This window comes from Hyperoodon ampullatus (assembly GCF_949752795.1).
Source record: "Hyperoodon ampullatus genome assembly, chromosome: 7".
In the NCBI taxonomy this organism is placed as follows: Eukaryota; Metazoa; Chordata; class Mammalia; order Artiodactyla; family Ziphiidae; genus Hyperoodon; species Hyperoodon ampullatus.
This window is the reverse complement of record NC_136920.1, coordinates 54,289,526-54,313,488: the sequence shown is the minus strand read 5'-3', so window position 1 is coordinate 54,313,488 and position 23,963 is coordinate 54,289,526. Positions and strand designations below refer to the sequence as shown.

The window sequence follows — 23,963 nt, the reverse complement described above, 5'->3', positions numbered from 1 at the left end:
TGATGCCCAAATTGTTCTGCTAAAAATATGCATTCTTCCAAAGCAGAATGGGTCCTCCCCAAGGGCCATCTGTTTACTGCATAATTCTACAGCTTGTTAAGATATATTTTGATCCTAAAAATAATCACTTGCAGTCACATGAGAATAACTGTATGTGTGTGTGTGTGTATGTGTGTGTGTAAAAGCATGCATGCTAAAAAAGAAAAGATAGAGGGAATGAGGTGTTGTTATTAACTTGACCTGAGTAGAGTCAGGTAAGTTTTTACAAGTTCACTAGTTTGTGTGTAATTGGCTGCCAAATTCTGAGGCTCAGACATGTGGATGAGAGTTTGTGTTGGGAGGAGGGGTAGGGTTGGGGAAGATGAGGAAAAGGGTATGTCTGAAGAGAGAAGACATTCCTGAAAAACGCTTCTTTGTCTTGGATGGAGGGTTATGAATATCACTGTGGTAAAGTGGGTAAAGATGAGGGGATTTTTCAAGTTCAGGCACAAACCTTATGACATACTTGGAAATTCAACCCAGGCCCCCAACCCTGCAGGTTGCTGGAGTGGTGGGGGGAGTGGTCAAGAATAAGGTCTCTTGCCCAATTCTGTCACCAATCAGGAGAGTGACAGCTTTCTAAGGGCACCCCAAGTGCCAGGAAGGAAGGCTGCTTATCAGACTTCCTCTATTTAGTAATTAAACACACCCACATGTGAAAAATATAAACCCTAACTTCCTGCCAGACATCAGCCCTCTGAAGAGTTGCGCGGGGGGCAGGAGGAGAGGGCAGGGACATTAGAAGACCACCCTTAGGACATTAACAAGCCAAAATCAAGTCAACAGACCACATTTTATTTGTCATTAGAAAGACCTCTGGGTATCCTAGTTCCAAGGTTTGTGGTGGTGTTATAGATGTTGGAAGAGACACTTCAGAGACTGAGAATCCATTTATAAAGAAAACACATTTGTGGGAACTTTTTATGAAAAGCACTTGGGGAATAAGAAATTAAAATGTCATTTTTTTCCCCTAGCTTTGTAAGATTCCTTACAAAGCACATTTGATGCTGAAATGGAGCTTGGCAGGGCACTGTTGTAGTCATAAAATATTTTACTGTTTTAAATAATAAAATTCAATTTAAATGTTAAACTTCTCCATATGTTATCATTCCTTATAAACTCCTAGGCAGAAACATCAGGTTTTTAGCTTTAAACCGTTAAACGTTATTTTAATTAAAAGTATGCCAACAAAAAAGTTAAAATGCATGCTCTCAATAAAAGTATCGCTAGTATTCTGTCCTTAGCATGGGAAAGAGCTTGCATTTAATTCCTTTATGGAAGGAATATGCCCCAGACTTTTACCTTGAAAATGTAGACCCACACAAACCATGGCAGTGTGTTTCAAAGCTCAAAGACAGAAGCCAAATTCACAAAGCATTAAGATGGAAGAGAATTACTTTCACATTCTTCCTTATCTGATTTTTGGGTTCTCAGTACCACAGTCCTTTTATAGTCCAGGTAGAAGATAGTATACCCTTCAGCTTATAATTCTGTTAGGGAAGCAGAACTAGGAGGGAGTATGAAACAAAAGCAGGATGAGTTCTGGGCTCTTTACTGCTAGAAACTGCCCGGAAATAAGTCCGAGACTCCTAATTCTAAGGACTCATTTCCTTTGTGAGTAGGTAGGAGTCAGAGCTGATGGGATTTGAGAATTGTCTGCATTCAAATAATTCCTGTGTCTGAGAATGAATAATGAAAACTTCTCTTACATTTTGGTATGCCGTTGGAGAACCCTGCACAGTTCATTTCCCCTCCAGTGAGCATGTGTTTAGGAGACAGCTATTGAATCGGCTAAGTTCTTTAGCCTCACAGGTCAGAGGTCAAGTCCAGAGACTCTCCAGAGGTCTGCAGGCCCCAGAGGCATAAGTAAGTTGGCTCTTACCCCAGAGGAGTGGCAAAAAGGAATATTCTTTTCTAGCACTCTAGTATTTCACCAAAGCTGGCCAAAATGGGAGAAAAAAATCATATTTGGTGTGTATACAATGATATAAAAATAGTAAATTCTGGTCTACGGCACACTCCCAACCAGGACCTTGACTTTCTTGGCTGAGTCTGTGGCGGCCGCTCTGGAGCTTAGGTTCAAAAGTGACCTTTGTACCAGAAGTCACCCTGTCCAGATCCTTAGGGAAGGGGTCATGGCCCAGTCTAAAGGAAAAGTCTGAGAGGGAAAGAGCATCCCCATCTTAGAATTTAACCTTTATCATTCTTCCCCTCTGGTCCCTAGCGGTCCCCACAGGGACTAACCCTAAGGATGAGATGGAAGCTTCTGGGAGGGAAGACCTACAGCCCACCGAGTACCTCTGTCTGGTGGGAAAGAGGCATGAGATTTGCTGGGCTAAGGGCTGTTCAGAGTGAGACCACCCTCATCCTTTCCTGTCTTTTAAAAACCCTTATTGCCTTTCTCTCTCCAGATCTTATAACCTAAGATTCTTTGTTCTTAATTTTGAGCACCAAGATGTGAGCACTAGGATAGAAAATATCCAACTACATGGCAATACCCACTGTGTAGGTGGCGGAGTAGTGACAGGGGGTAGAGGGTAGAGGCAGTTGGAGGCGAAAAGTCCTGTGAATATAACTCTTTTTATTCCTACCTACATTCTGTAAAACAATAATAATAATAAACATTATTAGTAGTAATAGTAATAGAGGTAGCAGTACTAATAGTAGTATAATCTATCATTTATTAAGTTCCAACTACATACTGGGCATCTTTATATGTATCGGTTCTGTTAATCCTCACACTCTGAAAATGTATATACGGATGCTCAGAATGCTTAAGAAACCATTGAGATGGAGCCATTTGGGCTGCCCCTTTATTTATTAGAATATGGCTTCTTAGAACACCAAATAGATCAATGGTGGCAGAGTGCACTGACCCTCTTTAAGAGCGAGGGTCCAATTTAATTCACAGTCCTAGCGGGCTTAATACCAAGGCTAGACCAGGAAGATCCAAGGCCCACTGGAGAACTTCCTGCCATCCTGGGATACAAAAAATTGACAATTTTTATGAACTAGGATCCCACACACAGGCCCCAAAGTTAAAGGGAGACAGTATCTCAAGACATTCATAAGAAGGACACTATACAATCAGTGCGTGCCCTAGAGGCTTAACAAAGTGCAAAGAGCTTAACTCAGAATTAGGGAGCTCCAACAGCACGATTAGGTTTCACAGGGCAGATTCTACTGGTAACAGTCCTTTTCTTTATAAAGATATACAGATTCAGTCTTCCTACGGCTATGCTGTGGAAATATGCAATCCTGTCTATAAAAGAAATTTCTCAACAAATTACTGAAATGATTGGATAGCTCAAATAAGGGAGATTTGGAAGAATTGAAATTCCATGCACTTCCCAAGTTCAGTCTTTATTTTCCTGAACTGAGATTTATCCAGATAGGTTCTAAATTCCTAATCAACCAACACTCTCCCTCCTCCCTCCACATATTTGGTTCTTTTCAAGGCAATAACTTGCACAAAGATTTCTTTAGTTTCCTTAGCAACTGTTTGAAATTTATTTGGTTATCAAAATAAGCTGTTCCATTTTGGAGAGCCCAGCTGAGCCTGTGTGCAGCAATTTGCATGGTTCAAACTGATGGGCAATTTTGATTTCACTGCAGAAAGAAGAAAATACTATCCCTGGCCCACCAATTAACCCATCAGAAATGCTTGTTTATTCAATGCTTTTTTCCCTTTCTCCATTAATGCATAACATAAGTTCTTATGGTTTTACTTCGAAAAGCTGCTGTATTTCGTTTCCATCCCATGACAACCCTGAAATGGTTATAGCCACTTTGAAAATATAGTATAAATTGCAGTTTGATGTTATTCTCAAAGACACAATGAACCTTTAAAATACTGGGTTCATCATATAGTTCACTTGTATAATTAAAAAATATATACCCTTTAAAAATATTCACAAATGCCCCAGACTTTGTGGGATCTTTGAGGGGAAAATATTAATTAGTCTGGATTTCTGAGATTCTAATAACTGACATGGAATGGCTTGGGATTTGGGTGGACAAGAAGAAAGGAACTAACATTTGTTGAGTGCTTCTTCATAACTAGTCTTTGAAAAGATAGGTGTTAGCAATCCTTGTTCCACAGATGAGGAAACCAAGGCCAAAGAAGATGGAGTAACGGGCCTGAGTTAACAGAGCCAATAACTGGCAGGGCCAGGACTCAAATCCTGGACTGTCTGGCTCCAAGGCCTATTATCCTCTTTCCATCCACCACACTGCTTCCCCTACCATTGTGGAACAGGGCTCTAATCTTAATTCTGGAATCAGCTCTCTGATACCCTCAGAAGGGACAGGAAATATGCACTCACATCAGGGTTAAGGACTTTCCCCCTTGAGATACATCTAAGGAACTAGATTTTTAACAACACAATTAAAAACGTAAACTGAGTAGACACTGGTTTGACCAAGGCAAAAGAAATTAAGAACCATGTGGTCTCACGTAAACTATAGGAAGATTTGTCCTCTGTCTCTCCAGACCAATATATTTTTTTGTCACAGTAATTGCTTTTGATGCTGACCACCTTCCAGCATTTCACTGCATTTTAGGGGTTTGTAAAGAGGCTTTCCATTTGCATTAGTAATGACAGATAATCCCTTTAAGCAAAAATACTCCAGTGAAAGTAAACCAATAAGCTGGTGCAATTTTATTTTGTCTCTTATCTGCACCTCCTGCTCCTTGGGAAAAAGAAAAAACCTAAACAACCCACAAACTAATTTCATTATAGTGGGAGACTTTAGACACAGCCAACTCCTGTTGAAAGAAAGTCTGATAGAGAAAATACATTTTTCTAAATGAGATCTTTGAGGGTTAAACATATCTTAAATCTGTGTTTGTTGATTCTAAAGACAGTTGTCATTTATGGTATTCACCTATGACATCTGACACTATAAGCCAACAGGAAGGACCATGGACAGGACCAACCTGAAGAAAAATTCTAAAGAACAATCTGGTTAATCATATGATGATTCTGTTACTAATTTCATATGTAGAACTTGTGAATTAGAATGGACGTTACAGATAATATAGCTCAATGACCTCCTTTTAAAGAGGAGGAAAGTGAAGCCCAGAAAGTCTTTCAAGGGATTTGCTTAAGGGCATCACAAGTGGCAGCAGCTGGACTTGAACTCAGGGTTCTTGACTCCTAACCCAGAGCTCTTCCCATGGCTTCATCCATGCTCCCTCCATATCCTATTAAGGTGCAAAGAAGTGTAAATTATTCAATGTTTTAAGTCTTAGAATCTTTGTAAAGGAGAAGACTGGCTTTGCCCCCCGCAAAAGAGTAGGCAGAGGTTCTGATTAGGCTCTTTGGAAATGCCCTCAGTTCCCTTAAAGATGACCATAGGTCAAGAGTGGATTTTGGCCTTCAGGACCATTCAGAGACCATGAATAGCTACTCTGGCCAAGCATATGCTACCCTGTTAACCAAACTGATTCCTAGAAGGCAAACTCTTGACAGGACAGGGGAGCTCAGAAGCCATGACCCAAAGTTAACTGAGCTAAGAGGAAAGAAGATGTAAGCAGTGAAGATTGGAGGCCGCTGTGATCACTTTGCTGACTGAGGTAACACCAGAGAGAGAAAGCAGGCCACAGGAGAAGGGATGGTCGCACTGCCTAGAATGACAGCCAGTCTGGCCCATGAGCTCAAACATCCTTCCCGGTACCAATTTTTGTGGGTCTGCCACTTCTTGGCTGATAGTGAAAGAGTTTGTGTTGATGGCATGTTAGAAAGAGCCCTAAGAAATTCAGAACATGGGTCTATGGATGTCCCATTCAAGAATGCCAAACTCCAAATGTCACCACCACTTCCATCATTGAAAGAGAAACATCTGTGTCTCATTGTACAATGGAATTTCTTATCCACATCTCCTTCAGGGTCTTATGACCATGAAGTGAGTCAGGTAGGTCAACTTATGGAGACTGCAAGAGCCCTGCAGTCACACAGACCTGGGCTCATGTCCCAAATTCCATTATTTACTGGCTATGTGACTCTGGCCAAGTAACTTAATCAAAGTGATCCTTAGTTTTGGCATCTAAAATGGGTATAAATAATTATACTTACCTCACAGGATCTCTGTGAGGATTAAATGTGAAGTGCTCTTGACAAAAAGCTTTGAACAAACACTGTACAAACACTAATGATTATTGGTATTGCAGATGAGGAAACTGGGGCTCAGGAAAATTAAGTGACTTGCTCAAGGTCACATGGTTGAAAATGCTAGAACAGCTGAAGTGGTGTTTCCATGAAAGCACAAGGTCCAAGGGTATTTCGCTTACAACACACCCTCTACCCACCTTGCCACACCCAACTCCAGGAGACACCCATTCACCCCATGAGGTTGTCTCATCATGATCCCACATAATCAAAGACAGCCGCCCAGCTGTGTGAAAGCCCATGATACTTCCCTCAGGGCATGGGATGGGATGTCGCAGAGCGCCATGAGCCCTGCCCAAGCCCCGCTATGAGCTCACAGTGACAAGGAACTGCGATGAAGACACAGGTGGCCTGGCAGCCGGTGTGGAGTGCAGAGGGATGGAGGAAGCACCAGAGCATGGAGCTGTGAGTCAGGCACATGGCGCGCAGAATGGCGGTCTCCTCGGTTCAAAGGCAGACACAGAGGACTCACGACACGAACAACACAGCAACCCTACCTTCCGTGGCTCCTTTGCCTTTCCTGTCAGGGATCTCTAACCCAGTGCCCCCTGAGGGATACAGGGAGACGTCCGTTGGCACAGGCCAACTGCTGGCTGTGTCCTCCGTGATCTCATACATCTGCCCCTCCATCGGCTGCAGGTGCCAGTTTAGGCCAAACAGGTGCATGGCTGTGGTGAGCAATGAGAAAAGTCATCTTTTTCTGCTGGAGGTGGAAATGGAACTCCCAAGCCAGAGGGGAGGACAAGTGGGGGTGGGGAACACAGGAATTCAGTTCAGTTCAGTTCAACAAAGAGCCTCTGAAGAGAACTCTGGTAGTGCTGAGCGCTACACAGGGGACTGGGGCACAGAGATGATCCAGGCACAGACCCTGCCCCCGAGGGCTCACAGTCTAGGGGAGGAAGGAGAGGGACAGGGATGAGGGAGTTTCAGGAGGTCTTGGCCGTTTTTTTTTTTTTTTAACATCTTTATTGGAGTATAATTGCTTTACAGTGTTGTGTTGATTTCTGCTGTATAACAAAGTGAATCAGCTACACGTATACATATATCCCCATATCCCCTCCTTCTTGCGTCTCCCTCCCACTCTCCCTATCCCACCCCTCTAGGTGGTCACAAAGCACCGAGCTGATCTCCTTGTGCTATACAGCTGCTTCCCACTAGCTATCTATTTTACGTTTGGTAGTGTATATATGTCCATGCCACTCTCTCACTTTGTCCTAGCTTACCCTTCCCCCTCCCCATGTCCTCAAGTTCATGCTCTACAACTGTGTCTTTATTCCTGTCGTGCCCCTAGGTTCTTCAGAACCATATTTTTTTTAGATTCCATATATATGTGTTAGCATATGGTGTTTGTTTTCCTCTTTCTGACTTACTTCACTATGTATGACAGACTCTAGGTCCATCCACCTCACTACAAATAACTCAATTTCGTTTCTTTTTATGGCTGAGTAATATTCCACTGTTTATATGTGCCACATCTTCTTTATTCATTCATCTGTCAATGACAGTTAGGTTGCTTCCAAGTCCTGGGTATTGTAAGTAGTGGTCTTGGCCTTTTGATTCAAAAGATAAATAACAATCTAGAGGAAAACCCTGCAATTTGTATCACCAAGGGTTAATTTCCTTAATATAAAAAGAACTCCTACAAATAATAAGCAAAGTCCAGCAAGTCAGTAGGAAAATAGGCATAGGATATGAACAGATAGTTTACAGAATAAGAAATGCAATTGGCTCTTTGTCACATGAAAAGACTCTAGACATCACCCATAGTAGGAGAAATGTAAGTTAAACTCTGCAATACTGTTTTTCACATACGGTTTGGCAAAGATTTTTAAAAGGTTGAAAATATACAGTATTGGAAGAGAACAGGAAATAAGCACTCTCACACTTGGCTGGTTTGGTGTGAGCATAAGCTGGTACAAACCCTACGGAGGGCAATTTGACAAAAGCTATCAAATTAAAAATACCCATACCCTTTACTCTGGAACTTAGAGGTTCCAATTCTCCTCCAGATGTGTTCATATACATACAAAATGATGTACATACAAGGTTATTCACTACAGTATTGTTTATAATAGCAAAATATTGGAAACCAGTCCACCAATAAGGGGCTAGATAAGTTTTATTTATTCAATATACTATGCAACCATAAAAAAGAGTGAGGAAGTTCTTTGTATATATTTTTCTGGAAGGAAAATTGTAACATTCAGAACAGTATGTTTAATATACTACATTTAGGTAAAAACATTTCTGCATATGTATAGAATACTTCTGGAAGGATAAGAAAGACACTGATAACAGTGGGTGCATCCTGTGAAGGAAGAGATGGAATTCGTGTTTCACTGTGTATCTGTTGCACATTTTGATTCTGTGCATTTTTGTGATTTTGTGCAATGCTGTGGTTTTGATTCATGTGCACGCATTTCTGTTTTAAAACTATTTTTGCAAGGTAGCAACTGCTAAATAGTCTTCTGCAACAATCGAGAAGAGACCATAAAACACCAGAGAATGGATGTTGTCCTTTAAATACACAATGCTTGTGAAGGCTAGGAAGCGTGTTTTCCAGAAAGGTTTGCAATCTAGTACAAAGCGTCGGCCTAAGTCCCCCTGGCGATTCAAGACTTGAGCCTCATCAATGGTCCATACTTACCTCTTCTGGGACGCCTTCCCCAACTCCCCACATACAGAATCGCATACTCCAGTCCCCAACTCCCACAGCATCCTCTGTGTAGCATCACTCCTTCGTTCAGCTGATGAACACTTTCTAAAAGCCCACTCTATGCCAGGACCCATGGCTGACACTGAGAGCCAGAACTAAATCAGACGCTCCCTGCTTCCATGAGCTCGTAGTCAAGCAGGGGAGACAGGCAGAAGGACTAGAAGGCCCAGAGGAGGCAGTGGCTGACCCACTAGGAGGGTGAGAGGAACACAGGGAAGGATCGACAGAGATATGAAGGCCCATCGTAATTACGTTTACTGAGGACCAACCGCTTGCCGGGCAGCGCCCTGGGTAATTTGTATACATTACATCTAATCCTCAAGCAACCTTGCCAGACCCAATTTATAGATGTGGACATTTAATTAACTCAGAAGGTTAATTAAAATTATGATAATTATAAAACTGTGATTTCTTGAGTGCTTTCCATGGGCCAGGCATTGTGCTAAGAGCAGTAAATACGTTTCAAAGTTTCTTTGATCCTTGCAACAATCCTAAAAGGTGATAATGCCATTTTGCCAATGAAGAAACTAAGACACAAAGACGTCAATTAACACTGGGAAGGTTAAATGGCTAACAAGTGGCAGAGTCTAGACTAGAATCCCAAACTGCTGGAATCCTGAAATCACACACCATCCATCTTTCTGGCTGGAAGGCTCTTCCCACTTCACCATGATGCTGCTGCTCGCTAACTTTTTCTAGCAAGGTGGGTGGGAATTATAAAGACATCCCCTTTTACACATCAAGCAACGTCCAAGGCTTTTATATGTCTCTTTAGGCAGCAGTATAGGATTCCGTGAGGTAGACGGAAAGTTGTGTTATTTGGCCACAGTTTGTGGAAGGGTCACCGGTGGTCTTGAGGGGCTGTATGACTGCCTTCAAGATGCAAAAAAAAGCGTGTACAGGGGACCGGAGCACAGCATGGAGTCCTTATGACTCCTGGTCCAAACACAAGCCACCGAGGAATACACACAAGTTTGGCTTAATCAGGAGAGCGTACGCTGGTAACAGAAATGCAATCAGACCCTTTGCTTTCTCTTCGGTTACTGTGATGCAGTGGGAAGTGTGCTGGACCAAGGGCAAGAAAACTGGTTTTGAATCCTAACTGCCACTTCCTAGCTATTCTCATCTGAGAAATGGGGATAAAAATATTTCAAAGAATTACTGTATCATATGTGATAATATATGGAAAGCACTTTGTAAACTGTACATCTGTGTGATTACTATATTCTATAACCATTATATTCATACCATTGATAATACTGATAAAATAGTAGCTAACATTTATACAGCACTTTTTAGGTACCAGACACTAAACGAGGTGCTTTACACTGCTCTTGACTGTCTCTGTGTAGCTGTCAAAAATAATAACATTAATTTGCCTGTTAGAAGTGAATACGCTGCTACTTCCAAGGTTGAATTAGCTCACATTTCTGCTTACCTTCTTACTGTTTTAATCTATTTATTGGCAACTCCAAAGGTAATGGAGAAATTGTTTGAATTGCGGACAACTCAGATATATGCAGTTAAATAAGCAGCACTTATTTCCCCGTTAGAATCAATTATCTCATCTAAGTGTGCAAAAGAGCTGTCTTGTTAAAAGGTCATGAGAATTAACTAATCCCAGAATGAATAGAGCTCTCACAGCTTTGTGAAGAGAAACATTTTTGTCAAAGCTTTCTCTTATTTTAAACAAGATGCAAAAGCAAGTTCTTACAGTAAAAAATATGTGGAGGGGGAAGAAAAGCCAGTGGAAACTGTTCCAGGTGAAAATCACAGGACCTGGCGTCCAGGGACGTTAATTAGGGCAGGGCAGTCCACAGCTGGATGGGGGAGGCTGTCGGCCAGAAGCCCAGAGGTGCATGCTGGCACCCCTTCCTCCTGGCCTTGCTCCTCGGGGATCACAAACAGAGGCCCACACAGCTGTGATGCCGGTGGGTCTCTCTCTGTGGCCTGTGGTAGATGTGCTCTTAGAAACCACCTGGGAAAGCCAAGTTCTGGATCCAGCTCTAACTTGGACTCTCAGGAGATTCAGTCTGGTGGGTAGGGAAGTGAGTACAGGGCCACCAACACTGGGCTGACAAATGGCCGACTGGAAGGTAGGAGAACCACTGGCTGAAACCACCCACCCTGGTCAGGCACCACAGTTACCATTTGCATGAGGTATCTTGCAACAGGAGATCCTCGTAAGGAACGTGGAACTAACAAGCCACCACCAACCGGAAGAATTGGGGAAATGTCAAAAGGAGAGAGGGGATGCCAGTTCGTATGTCCTACTAACCTCCCAGAATCCTTCTCACTGGAATCCATCTTGGCTGAGTGATGCACACGCCACCAGGAAGGACCGTGAGTCAGAGTGATTGGCTAGAGACAACCCGGAAGCTAATCCCATCACCATAAAACCCAAGGCTGCAAGCCACGTGGCAGAGCAGTCCTCCTGGGTTCCCTTACCCTCCTGCTCTCCACCCGGGCACCCCTTCTCAATAAGGTCTCTTGGTTTGTCAGCACATGTGTCTCCTTGGACAATTCATTTCCGAGTGTTAGACAAGGGCCTGCTCTCGGGCCCTGGAAGGGGTCCCCCTTCCTGCAACAGTAGGATTTAGACAGAGGACAGAATGATACAGAGTCAGAGATGTGAAGTTCCACCAGTAATGTTGTCTTAGAGCCAGAATAAAAGGGACCTTTAATCTGTGATCCAGTCTTAACTATAAGTCAGGCTAGGGGCCCCTCAATTCTTTTACTGTATTGTTTGGTGGGTGGTCAGTTTTATAGCTCTGGGTTATGAGCGACAGAAAGAGAAGGAAGGGAAATAGTCTGCTCTGTTCTCCTCTTCCCAAAGGACACAAGGCATACTCGGTCAGAGGCTGTCCAAAGAATACACAAGCTCAAGCAACCATTCGTCTTTGTCCTTGATAATATTCAAAATAACAACAGTAACTCAAAACCTGGTATAATCTGAGTGCATACTACATGCCAAATTCTTAATTTATATTATTCAATTTAATCCACATGTAAAGATACGTTGAAAAAACATTATTGGAGAATGAGTACAATGGAACTGAATGGAAATTGAGCCATGGGGATATATTCTGATTTACTCAGAGTAAGTTACCTAACACCACAGAGCTGGTATAAGTTGGAGGCAAGTTTCAAACTCAGGAGCCTGTGTTTCCCAGCCAAGCTTCCTCTTTTACATATTTTACTTTAAATAGGAGGTAAAATATGGGCAATATAAAGTCACCAGCAAATAAAGGCTGAAGTTAATGTCTGGGGGTCCCAATGGTGATAATAAATAGTTCTTACCCCACAGCAACCCTCATTTAAAGCTGTAGAGAGCAGTAGGTGCATGCTATCCAGATGACTTGGAAACAACAGTCATGGATCCAGAAAAGCTAAATAATATAAATGGTCCTCTCCAGCCTGCTTTAAGACCAGACCACTGAAACAATATAAATTATAACGATCGTAATCCCTCCTTCCAGAGGAATTAATAGTAAGCACCAATGTACATCACAGGATTATCTAAATTACACCCCACAGTGTGTATTTATAACTGTTTGTGCAAAACTCTCCCAAGTACATTGAAAGTGACCTAAATAAGAAACTTGATACTGGTGTCCCCTTTAAACTAGTTTGTAATTCAGTGAAAAGGTGAAAAGATGCTAAAGAGTTGAGAAGAAGGCTGTGGAAAGGCATCGAGTTCACAGGATCACCCACGTTGAAAGGTTAATGATTTCTAAAAGCCAAGAGCTAGGGTGGGGGGAGTTTCTTACTCCCTCAGATCTGGTTAATCTGATCCCAGGGCTGACATTTTCCAGTCGCCTTTTCCTGCCCGGCGAGACATGAGAGAGGGCTGGGAAAGTGCAAGCTCCATCTTGACATTTTTAAGAAAAATGCTCAGTAGATGTTCAGATGTTGAAGGCTCCCCCCAGCACCCAGCCAGCAGGAGGCAATTAACAAAGTCATTATGCAGAAGTCACCGAAGTAAATATAGGAGAGTTTCCACTGTCACATGCATGCTTCCCTTCCAAAAATCGAATGCACAAACCCAGTTGCATCTGTAAATTAGCAGCTCTAGGTAGTGACTAGAGATGGTTATAACTTCAAGAAACTGTTGATTCAAGCAGCATTCTTGGTTTCAAAAGGCAGCAGGAACCAACCCAGCTGCATGGCTACCTACTTTTCTGTTTTACATTATTAATGCTCAGTTGTTTGTTTGTTTGTTCTTAACTAGCATCATTTCTGTAAAATATAACTCATTAGAGTTCTCTGACTTATGGTCCTCTCATGTAGAAAGCAAAAAACAAAAAGGCAAAACAATAACAACAGCAAAACGACAGAGCTTCATTCCCCAAGTTCTTCTCCTGGTTTTGCAACAAAGCCACAACATCCAAAAGTTTCAAACCTAGAAGCCATATACACAGAGATGTACACTGCAGTGTACTAGTAAAAAAATCAGAAGCAACCTAGATGTCTTAAAATAGGAGAACTTAGCTAAACTATGATACAAGTACTAGATGGAATACCAGGTATACATATGAAAAAAAAATCTAGAAAGAGATATGTAAAAATGACATCAAGCTTTGAATTATAGTGGTAGGATGACTGACTAATTTTCTTCACTAGTTCCCAAACTCACTTCCATGCTGTTTACATTAAAAAGGAAGTTCTACAACTTAGTCTTAGGAGCAAGAGGTAAAGAAGGAAAACGGGGCCGAGTGGGGAGATCCTGATTTTGAGCACATGCCACGTGTCAGACACTTAGGCAAGGGGAATTACATACATTATTTCATTCAGACCTTACATAAACCTTGAGAAAAGCATTAGTATTCCCATTTTACAGACAAAGAAAGTGGAGGCTCAGAGAGGCTGCAGGACCTGCCCCAAAATACTTCCCAAGATACTTCCCAGATGGGAAGTGATGAAGTCACTTTTGAACCCAGGTCTGACTGGTCCCAAAGTCCAGGCTCACCTCTAGACTGTTGATGAGTTACAATGCCTGAAATTAAATTAAAATTAAGATAATTTTAAGGCAAGGCCTCTGCTGACAGTATAGCCAGGTTTTCTCTTTTGAGATAGTCTGTTAAAGGACCTTCATCTTAGGGGTAAAGCATGGGGTCCCCACCTGTTTACATCCTGACCACGGTAGACAGGGTTGACCCCCAAAAGCAAAACCATGTAAATGCAAGTAAGTGACTTTGGTAGAGTCAGTCCTCAAGTTTGGGTCTATCTGGAGCGTTCAGAGGCACATCATTTACTAGGTTCCTGACTCTGGGTAAATGACTTAGCCTCTCTGAGTCTCAGTTTCTTCATCCGTAAAATAGATAGTATTTACCTCAGAGGATTAAATGAAATAATGCATGTCATGTGCTTAGAACTGTGCCTGGCACATAGTAGGAGCAAAATAAATGGTAGCTGTCATCATCCTTGTCATTTTGCTCTGCTGATTTTCCTAATTCCCAGACCCCCTGAAGGATTGAGTTAAGCCAGCTCTGTTCCATCACCTTTCCTTCTCTCCACATATGGCCCCTAATTTCCCTCCCACGCCAACCGCAAATTTCTTTGAGCTGAGGGCTCTCTCCCCACCCTGCTCCCATCAGCTGACAGACTCTGGGCACAGGAACTAGAGATATCTGTCCAGCGGATAAAACAGTTTTTAAAAGCAGAATTGCTATAAAGCAGCCTGACAGGATCCCACTGCTGACTACGTGAGGCTAATTTTAAATCAAGTACATATATTGTCTTTCTTCCTATCTCTGGATAAACCTGACTGCAACAATCAGGGTTACTGTCTCTCACCCCCAAATTAATTGTTTTCTGGAGAATGGACTCTGGCACAGTTAATCATTTTTCTGCACCATGCAATGCTGTGGGGACAGGAGGCCTTTCAGCAAGGATTCACTGGCAGCTGCTCAATAGTTCTGGAAAACAAGGGGGGTGGGGGGATGGGCATGAGAGAAGGGGAGAAACAGGCACGCCCACCGTCAATGAGGAGGAGAAAGATCAATTTAAGTGGAGGGCACTGAACACTGGTGACACGGCAAGCTGTAGGGGGACCAGGGCTGGAATCTAATTTGTGCAGAATGGAGTGAACGGCTATTACTGCAGTAATGGAACAAGAAAACTATCTTTTCTGGGCCCCTTTCACCCGACGGGCTCTACTAAGCCTTCTTCTGTGCATGACTAGTTTAGGGGTTGGCCACCTTGGACTGACCTCAGCCCAGTAATGTGACCTCTCCCTGCCCTACTCCCAATATAGCGCTGGTGCCAGACACAGGAACATGGGAGGCACGAAGTATAGTTGGTTACGAGCACAGCCGTTGCAGCCAGACAGCCCTGCGTTCCTGTTCTGGTTTTCACGTGTATAGTTACATGACTTTGTTCCTGTTATTTAAATCTTTTGACTCCCAGCTTCCTCATCTATAAAATGGTGACAATAATACCTAGCTCCAAAGAACTGCTGTGAAGGTGAAAGGAAAGAATATATTTTATGAGCTTATTATGCTGCTTGGTATTCACTCAAATTTACTACCAGAGGGTAGCCTTCTACATTGGTATCATCATCATCATTTGCAGTGTATATTAAGGTTTTCACTGAGAAAGTGAAGTATGGAGATTTCTTGAGGGAGTTGAGAAGTCTGAGTTTTTGCTCTGGTTGTGGGGGGGGATGTCGCTATGATTGAACCTTTCCCCCACTCACTGGGTAGATGAGACTCAGGCTTGTCGGGGGCACTTGGGGCAGAGCCTGGAACTGCGCTGAGCCCAAGTCTCCGGATTTAGTTCCGAGTTCTTTCTGCTAAATGGCCCTGTCACTAAGTCACAGCAGAAAATCCTGTAAGAGCAGGAAAGGCCCCTTCATGGCTTGTTCTTCCATCAGGCACTGCACTCCCAGGCTAAAGGAGTCATCTTCTTGAGCCTAAAGTTAAGGGACTGAGCCCACGGGGCAGGTGATATCAGTCCGCCAGCAGGCCCTCCCTTAGGGCAGGGATCATTTCTCTCACCTCCATCCCCCAGCACCTGGCCCACAGGAGAGAAGAAGAAAAAGAGCAAAGGAAGGAGACAGACATAATTAGGTTTATAACCAAAACAGTAACAGCTCCCACTTATTAAAAATTGTACCATGTGCATGACACAGTGCTGGAGGATGAACATTCATTATGTCATTTAATCTCACAGCTTTTTTTTTTTTTTTTTGCGGTACGCGGGCCTCTCACTGCTGTGGCCTCTTCCGTTGCGGAGCACAGGCTCTGGACACGCAGGCTCAGCGGCCATGGCTCACGGGCCCAGCCGCTCCGCGGCATGTGGGATCTTCCTGGATCGGGGCACAAACCTGTGTCCCCTGCATTGGCAGGCGGACTCTCAACCACTGCGCCACCAGGGAAGCCCCAATCTCACAGCTTTTTAAGGAAGATAGTATCTCCATTTTATGGATTAGGACCTCAAAACATAGTGACAAAGTAGATATTATTAACCTGATTTTGGATCTTTACAAAACCAAGGCCCCAGAACAGTCTATCACTGCACCATTCATCATGGCAGCACCAAGATCCAAACCCAGGTCCGGGTCACTCCACACCTTGAGCTCTTCGCAGACCACTGTCAGAGCCCAGGTCAGGCTTCCATGCAGTCCTGACCAGAACATACAGCTTCTGCTCAAATCACTGCTGACAGAGCAGTCAAGAAAGTGACTCCACGCAGTGGACGACCCACCATCTGCCCTTCATATTCAAAGCCTCGTTAAGGATCCAGGGAGCAAAATCACCCCAGGGTTGCCAGCCTGTTCAACTGCTCTGCTGGGGTGCGCAGCCAGCCCCGCCCTGGAAGAAACATGTCAGCCGGGGAAAGCTGGGAAAGTGCCTGTGATTTCCCGAGAGGGGGCGGAACACTGGCCTAGAGCTCTGCTGGGTTTCCTTTCTTTGTGGTGCTTGCATCCAAGTGCCAAGACTATTCACAAGGCTATCTAAAGCATTTCTATAAAAAGGTGTCTCAACTTAGCCAAGGACCAGCCTCTCATGTGTGAGGCCTTGTCCCCTCCTTCCTGTATCAACCATCAAATGGGGCCAAAGGAAACACGGGTTTGGTTCACGCTTGGGAGCTCCAGAAGGAGAAAGTGCCTGTTGCTAGGTTCCATTTCCATAGCTACTAGAAAACGTCCTGTTGCAAGGCTCTGTGAGGCACCCTCCCACTGCCTGACTTCCTTTGGCATATCAACCACGTAACTGGGTTTTTTTTTTTTTTTTTTGCAATGATCAAAGTCAATTAGGAGGTGGTCCCCGCTGTACCTCTAAATGGAGTTTTAATTTGTGTGTATATTATTAGAATAGGCCTTTTCCCTCTGGAACAGTCACTTCAGCGGGAAGAATGAGGGTGGACAGCTTAACGCAGAGTCTGCCACCCAGATTTGTAACTAGGGATGATATTTCTTTATAATGAGAAGCATTCCTAAAGAGCATTTTAAACTCTCACAGAACAGAGTGTGTGATGTCCCTCCTTTACTCTCCACAGCTTCCCAGCCTCCTGCCCACTGGAGCGTTTTCTGGCTCTTTGGGATCATACTACGTTTTCTTGCCTCTCTGCCCTGTCTGTGCACAGAGCCAGGCATGCAATACACACGAGTTCTCTGATATGCAGGGACCCCTGGTTTGGCTCAGTCCTTAGATTAGGAAGTTTAAAGGAGCACAGAGTTCCAGGCACCATGATGATGATGATGATGATGATGGTGATGAGGATGATGATGAATGTGGTGGTGATGGTGATGGTGATGATGATGTTGATGGTGATGGTGATGATGATGGTGATGGTGATGATGATGATGGTGGTGATGATGGTGATGAGGATGATGATGAATGTGGTGGTGATGGTGATGGTGATGATGATGTTGATGGTGATGGTGATGATGATGGTGATGGTGATGATGATGATGGTGGTGATGATGGTGATGAGGATGATGATGAATGTGGTGGTGATGGTGATGGTGATGATGATGTTGATGGTGATGGTGATGATGATGGTGAGGATGGTGATGATGATGGTGAGGATGGTGATGATGAGGATGATGATGAATGTGGTGGTGATGGTGATGATGATGGTGATGATGAGGATGATGATGAATGTGGTGGTGATAAAAGCCACTGTTATTAATAGTACCAAGCACTGGGCTTAGTGCTTGATAAACACACTATCACTTAATCCTTGCAAAGCCCTAGGAGGTAGGTACTGTTATTATCCTCATTTGCAAGATGAGGAAACTAAGGCTCCAAGAGGTTCAACAACTTGCCCAAGATCACACACTTAATAAGAGGCAGAGGGTCACTTCAGATCTGAGCCAAATCCAGATTGCGCAGAATCTGTCCCTAACCCCTATACACGCTGCCTTTCTGATTAGATGTAAAACTGTGAAAATGACAGAAATGGAGAATAAAAAAGGAAATTTCATAATTATATGGCCCTGCCTTACTTCTCAAAGTTTATTGCTGATATTTTCCTGAGGATAGAAACTTGAGCATTTGAAACACTTGTTGAGCACAGTACGTGATGTTCCTCGTTGCTTCTCCCTGCCCAGGAATCTCTGTCTGTGTGGGTTTCTCCTGTCCCTTGAACACACAGCCTCCAGGCTTCGTTGATGTAACATCTCTACGTGGAACGGCCACTGCCTTTCCTATTTTTTTTTTTTTTTTTTTTTTTTTTGCTGTACACGGGCCTCTCACTGTTGTGGCCTCTCCCGTTGCGGAGCACAGGCTCCGGACGCGCAGGCTCAGCAGCCATGGCTCACGGGTCCAGCTGTTCCGCGGCATGTGGGATCTTCCCGGAATGGGGCACGAACCCGTGTCCCCTGCATCGGCAGGCAGACTCTCAACCACTGTGCCACCAGGGAAGCCCGCCTTTCCTATTTTTAAAATCATTCTCCCATCCTTCAAGGCCTACTTCAAACTTTAACTCTTCTGTGAGGATTTCCACCATTGCCCCAAGCCAGAAGTGCCATCTGCTTTCCCCTTCCCAGCCCCGGTTCCTGACCATTACTTCAGCACCTGTCCCATGCACACCGCCCTGACAGTCCATATCCAGGTGCTTCCCATCCGTCCCTTGCTGGCTCTGTTGTCCCCCTATGTAGCCAGCAGAGCAGATCTGCAGAGATAGCTGGACTCCCAGCTCTGGCCCTTACCAGCTATGCATCTGCAAATAAGTCACCTAACCACTCTGACCCTCAGTTTTTTCATCTGTAGAAAGGGAAAGAATACAAAACCATCTCCCAGGTTCTTATAAGGATTAAATGTAAGGAAAGTCCTTTTGAAGTATATTGAAAATATAAGACATCATTATTATGTGGCTTAAAAGTTAACCAATGAAAGAAAGAACACCCAAAGTTTAATACACAGACTAATGCAAAGATTTACATGTGAAACTTCCTACACAGCCCCAGACCGATACCATTAGGGGTAATCACAGTACAATTTAATGGACTTAATGCTCTACAGAAAAGTGAGGAGGCATAAACAAGCAAAAGAAGAGTTTCCAGTTTTCAGGTAAAGAAAAATGCTACTTCTCCTAAAATTCTCATATAATCTTTGTTACCCCCAAGTCCATCTCCTCTCAAATATCTTTTTTTTTGCATCCATACTGGGTGGTGTCATGTGTGTACTCACACACAGAGACTCATACACTAAGACACACATAAGAGTCCGATGAGTCTGTCTTGCTGTAGAATTCTACAGATGGCCTGAGCGATAAAATTTAGGACAATGTGATGAAATGCAGGCCACAGCTCAATTAATGATACTGGCATTTTTCCGCTTCCCCCACTGGAGGCTGTGAACAAAATCCTAACTCCAGGCTCAAAGGCGCAATAAATCTAGCTGTTTGCCACACACACCAGCAGGAGAGGCTCCCTCCAAAATGAAATGTTACACTGGTGACAATCTAATGCCACAGCACATGAAGCCTAGAGAACAGGTGAATCAGATAACACGAAGGGCTAGTGCTCAATAAGCGATGTGTATCGAGGTCCACGATGACATCTGGGCCTCCTTTGCTCTCCAATCCTGAAGCACTCTGGGTGCAAACCACAGCTCCACTCAATGCCACAGGTACATAGCAATCCTGGCACAGTGCATGGCCCAGGGCAGATGGATGCTAGTTTTTCTTCCTTAGGAAAATAAGGTAGTTTCTCTCTTTAGTAAGGAGCTCTGCATCCTCTCAGCAGTTCAGATCAGGTGAACCGTCCCAGCCCCGCTCCAGCCCCGCTCCAGCCCCACTCCAGCTATGGGAATCGTAGAGCACAGTGGGAAGAGGGCAGGCTCTGGGGGCAAATCCTGGCTCTCACACTCACTAGTGACGTGGCCTTGAACAACTGACTTAATTTCCTCAGGTCTCAGTTTCTCATCTATGAAATGGAAATAAAAATAGAATGGTACCTAGCACATGGCTGGTACTTGACAAATATTTGTTGGATAGGTAGGATTGTTAAGAAGATTAAATGAGAAATATATATAACACTCAGAACATGCCTGGAACATGGTTAGCTCTCAACACATGTGAACTGCCACCTCTGTTAGATCAGGGTAGGTTGTGGGAGGGAAGCTGGGAGCAGGGGCAGGAAAAAGCCCCAGACAGGATGGCAAAGCACCCCCTTGTTTGCTCTGAGCCTTGGGTATGGAGCACAGCGGCAGAGAAAGACATCAGGGGAGGGCTCTGAGAGCTGGCATGGTCTACATAAGGAACATAGGACTTGGAATCAGAAAATCTGGTTTCTAGGCCCAGCTCTATTACTTACCAGTCGTGCCAGGTAAACAAGTAATTGAACTGCAGCAGGCCCAGTTTCCACATCTGGGGCTTGCAGCGAATAATCTTACACAGTGCAGAGACTGCTGGAGAGGACTGACGGGTTTGACAGGCCTCACATGAAGGAAAGGGGTTTATTATGTATCTGCCCAGTGGAGCCCCTGTTCTAAGGGGGAAGGCAGCCAGCGTCCTCCTGCAGCGCCTGTGGTTTCTATAGTTCTACATTCAAGAGCCTTCAGTAAAAGAGAGACTGAGGCCCGCAGTAGGTCCGATGCACAAATGGATAGTTTAATGCACAGTCTTCTGACACACGTGCCAAAAAAATAGCCAACATTCCTATCTATTGTCCTTTGCCTTTGTTCAGACTGTTCCATCTTCCAGAAAACCATTCTTAGCTTCTCTTTTAATATCTTACTTGATTTACAAGGCTCAATGCCTTGGGGAAATTTACCTGATCTTCCTGGTTAGAATGAATTGCTCTCTCTTTCGGGCTCCCACAGGGGTAAAGTTCAAACTCCAGTAACATGCTTTTATCATCTGTCTACTATTGCCTTGGGCTCCTTACACATCTGGCTGTCTATGAAACCATGGAAGATTCAAAGCAGTGATGCTAGCTTATCTGGCTTTGTCTGTCCCTGTAGCCCGGGACACAACCCAGCAAGCAGGCTCAGTGAATGCTCCCCAGTGTCTCAAACCTGAGCTTGGGGAAGCTCCCTCTATTTCATCCCAGATTACCTGAAATCTCTACATCTGCAGATGGCCCTTGGCTGCTGAATCTTGGTTTCAAATCTCTGGGTGATCCAGCTGCCCGGAAGGGTGAGATCTGTATTTCCTCAGCACCCACCATGGACCACTCACCGAACTGGACCCTTTGTTCTGTCACTTAAACACCTCTTGGATATTAATGGACAAAATTATCCATGAGGAAACCAAGATGCAGAGAGATAGAAAAACCTGTGTGAGCACGGCTGGAGGGCGAAGTCTGTGCTTTTGCTATTAGACTGTACTCTGTCTTTAGGAGGATGAAGCCTTTTAGTTGTGTGGTTTTGTTGTTTTACTGACGGAAGGAAAAAAATACTGTGTTTCTTTACTGCCATCTCACTTCCTCTCCCCTTTCCCGCCCCTCCCTTTTTTCCCCCCCTGAAATGAAGAGCCGCTTGGCTGGGCTTCCTCACCTCTGTCCCTAGCCTGCAGCACGAAGCACAGCCCTGGCTGTACGGACCTCCCCTCCGCAAGCTAGGTATTTACGACAGTGAAAAAACAGCCATCAGGGAGACCACTCTCACTTTCTCTCTGCATCTAAGTGCAATTAAATTATGTTATTTCACAGTAATTAGTTCAGAATAAAAACAAGGACTTGGGGACATGTTCTTTCCAAGGATGCTAAAAATCTGTAAAATCGATTCCTTTTCCACACTCCCGGGGTGCAGTTGGGGAAGGAGCACCCCGGCCACATAGCTGGGGCTACTCCCTGACCAACCACGGCTATGTTGCCTCTTTGGGGGCCTTGAAACTATCCACAGGACAAGGCCCCCCAAGTCCTGGGACAGTGTGTTGTCTCTGGAGCTGCCATTGTTATAAAAAATGAATATACTAAATAAACTCGGGTCCTTTCTTTTTTGAGGCACTTCCAAACTTGGGACGGCTTGGCCCTCAAATTCAACACAACTTGTTTGCTAGGGGGAGGGGAAGACAGATGTCATTCACTAGTGGCTCTTATTAGAAAGAACCAGGTGCCCGATTGTCATTGCATCCCCAGAACAGCCTATTATCTGCTTTCACAGAGGAGGAAACCGAGGCTCAGAGAGGGCAAGGTTCTCGCTTCAAGTCTCACAGGTGTAAGCAACAGACAAGGTCTGTGCCCCACACCGAATACATTTTGGAAGCCACCTCTGGTATTCTCTCCCCTTAGTTGCCAGTAACCATTTTCACTCTCACATGATCTCCCTGCCTCTAGACTTTTCGCCTCCGTTCCCTGTAAGAACCTAAGCTTCTCTGCTTACCATTTTCTTTCCCCCTGCTCCATGCCTTGCAATATCAGTTAGCTTCTGGTCCTGACATCCCTCCTTTCTCTCCTTCAACAAACTTTGGCTGAACACAGGCTACATCCTGCCACACCCTAGTATGAGAAGCTGTGGCTATAGCACTGGGCAAGACAGAAATTGCTTCCACCGCCATGGAGCTTACAGCCTGACAGTGGAGACAGAGCTGAGCGAATCTAAGACATAGTCTGCAGCTGCAATGACCGTGAGACCCCTGAGCACTATAAGAGCATATGACTGGGTTCCTGGCTTATGGCGAGGGGGTCAGAGGAGCTTCGCTGAGGAAGGGATGCGTGAGCTAGGCTCTCGAAAGGGAACTGACTGGGAGAAGGTGTGTGGTTCCCTCCAGGAATAAAGATCCCTTTACCTCTCTGGGTCTTGGGGCCACTTGTAACCTCCCCCGGCCCCCACTCATTAAACCAGCTGACCCACCAAGATCAGACACAAAGCTGCATGCTAGCAGCACTGTGGGGAAACTGGACACCTAGCTGGGAACCCGGGGATTCAGTCCTTTCCTTCTGAGGAGCCCCTAGCAAGCAGTGAGTCACAAAAGCTTTAAACTGTCCATATCTTGTGACCCCCCTCCAAAAAAAAAATCCTGCTCAGGGGGACACACCCTCCCCAAAGTAAGTGAAAGAAGAAAACAGAAGAGGTTTTCTTTCATTCTGGTTACAGAAGTGCTATTTATAATAGCAAACAGTTGGAAACAAAGGAATACAATGATATAATAATGGCACAAATATGATAGAGGTATTAAACCTGACAAGAATGAGAATTTTGTGTCAATACTTAAAAATGTGTACAAAAAGATGGTCCCCGAAAAAGGCAGAAGAACATACACATGCTGACTACATGGAGGTTTTTGACTGTGATCCTCCAAGGAGGTCAAGTATAACACACAGAGACCCCTAGAATCTTTCAGTTGCTTGCCCTCATATCTTAAACTCTAAGTCATGTCTTTAAATTTTCTCAAAAACACTTTGATGTCTTAAAGTTTGAAGGTTATTGTAAGTTACACCTGATTTTGAATCCAGTAAATAAATCACTTCTTTACTACACATACCAAAAATAGTACCAAAAACTACCGAGATGTGGAATGGATGAGTGGTGGCCCGAGGCTGAGGATGAGAAGACAGGACTGATTAAAAAAAACGGAACTTCTGGGGTGATAGAAGTGTTCTGTGTTTTGTTTTTTTGCTTTTTGTTTGTTTGTTTGTTTGT

General features: G+C 44.2%; 1 protein-coding gene across 4 annotated transcripts in view; it reads right to left on the bottom strand.

The window, feature by feature from the left end:
* TENM4 (teneurin transmembrane protein 4) overlaps positions 1–23,963 on the bottom strand; it is a gene marked incomplete at its 5' end in the record, with an annotated part of 383,392 nt that overhangs the window by 190,422 nt on the left and 169,007 nt on the right. For all 4 annotated transcript variants that reach the window (XM_079707561.1, XM_079707562.1, XM_079707563.1 and 1 more), the window contains one exon: positions 6,707–6,877. In XM_079707561.1, coding sequence (XP_079563687.1) covers positions 6,707–6,877 — 171 coding nt within the window. The remainder of the gene's footprint in view (positions 1–6,706; positions 6,878–23,963) is intronic.